The sequence below is a fragment of the Monopterus albus genome, unplaced genomic scaffold (assembly GCF_001952655.1).
Source record: "Monopterus albus unplaced genomic scaffold, M_albus_1.0 scaffold205.1, whole genome shotgun sequence".
In the NCBI taxonomy this organism is placed as follows: domain Eukaryota; kingdom Metazoa; phylum Chordata; class Actinopteri; order Synbranchiformes; family Synbranchidae; genus Monopterus; species Monopterus albus.
The window spans coordinates 563,373-564,437 of NW_018128085.1; the positions used below are offsets into that span (position 1 = coordinate 563,373).

The following is a 1,065-nucleotide window of genomic DNA, read 5'->3' on the forward strand; positions in this document are numbered from 1 at the left end:
GTGACCCTCTCGTTCACCGGGGTAAACTCCAACACATGGCGGCTAAGCTGGGGAGCTATGAGCAAGCCCACACCAGCCCGCCGCCTCTCACCGCGGGCAACTCCAGAGTAGTAGAGAGTCCAGCCTCTCTCAAGGAGTAAGGTTCCAGAGCCCGAGCTGTGCGTGGAGGTGAGCCCGACTATATCTAGCCGGTACCTCTCAACCTCCTGCACAAGCTCAGGCTCCTTCCCCACCAGCGAGGTGACATTCCATGTCCCCATGGCTAGTCTCCGTGTCCAGAGATCGGGCTGTCGGGGCCCCTGCCTTCGACTGCTGCCCAATCCACTATGCAACTTCAGACTTTAGTTTGAAAACACAGTACGTCTGTGCTTCCTGTTTTTCACAGAGTAAAACTCTTACCCCATAGTGTAAATGCTATTTGCCATCCAGAGTATCTTGCAATGGAAGCCTGTGAAAATTTAATGAGAACATTTGTCTTGTTATTTGTATTTACGGTGACTATTTCCAACACTTGAAAATGTGTGTGTTTGGCAGAGCCTGTGTTTGCTTTTCCTTTGACAGTTAGCCACAATCTGTTCTTTGTTCTGGGAACCACGTTCAGCCCACTGAGAGCCAGAACAAAACTGATAATCATGTAGTGTTTTTGCGGAGCTGGTGGCGTGCAAGCAACCATATGGTTTACAAGACATAGCAGAAATACTTCAAGCTCAGTGACACACATCATGCTCTGGAAACAGTTAAAACTGAGCCCAGTGTCGAAGTTGTGAATGATAAGATTTGCCCTGGACTCGTCTACCATCTGCTGTTTGTGTGTATTTTACTTACTACACTGAGAGCAGATTGAGGCTTGTGAAACCTCTCAGGAAGAAAATTCCTCTGTCCTTTCCACAGTCTTTTCAAGTGTTTCCTAGAGAATCAGAGCACTGTGTGAAAGCATGTAACATTCTGAATTTAAGTCTTGAATTTCAGCATGTTTATTTATTTGCTTATATACATGTATATAGAAAGAAAGTCACTTTCGGCTTTTCCCGTTTAGGGGTCACCACAGCAAATCATCACACTGAT

General features: G+C 46.3%; 1 protein-coding gene across 1 annotated transcript in view; it reads right to left on the reverse strand.

The window, feature by feature from the left end:
* The window catches only part of stra6l (STRA6-like), a 13,418-nt gene that overhangs the window by 8,429 nt on the left and 3,924 nt on the right, over nucleotides 1-1,065 (reverse strand). The window contains 2 exon segments of the mRNA XM_020618459.1: nucleotides 400-448; nucleotides 826-926. Coding sequence (XP_020474115.1) covers nucleotides 400-448; nucleotides 826-926 — 150 coding nt within the window.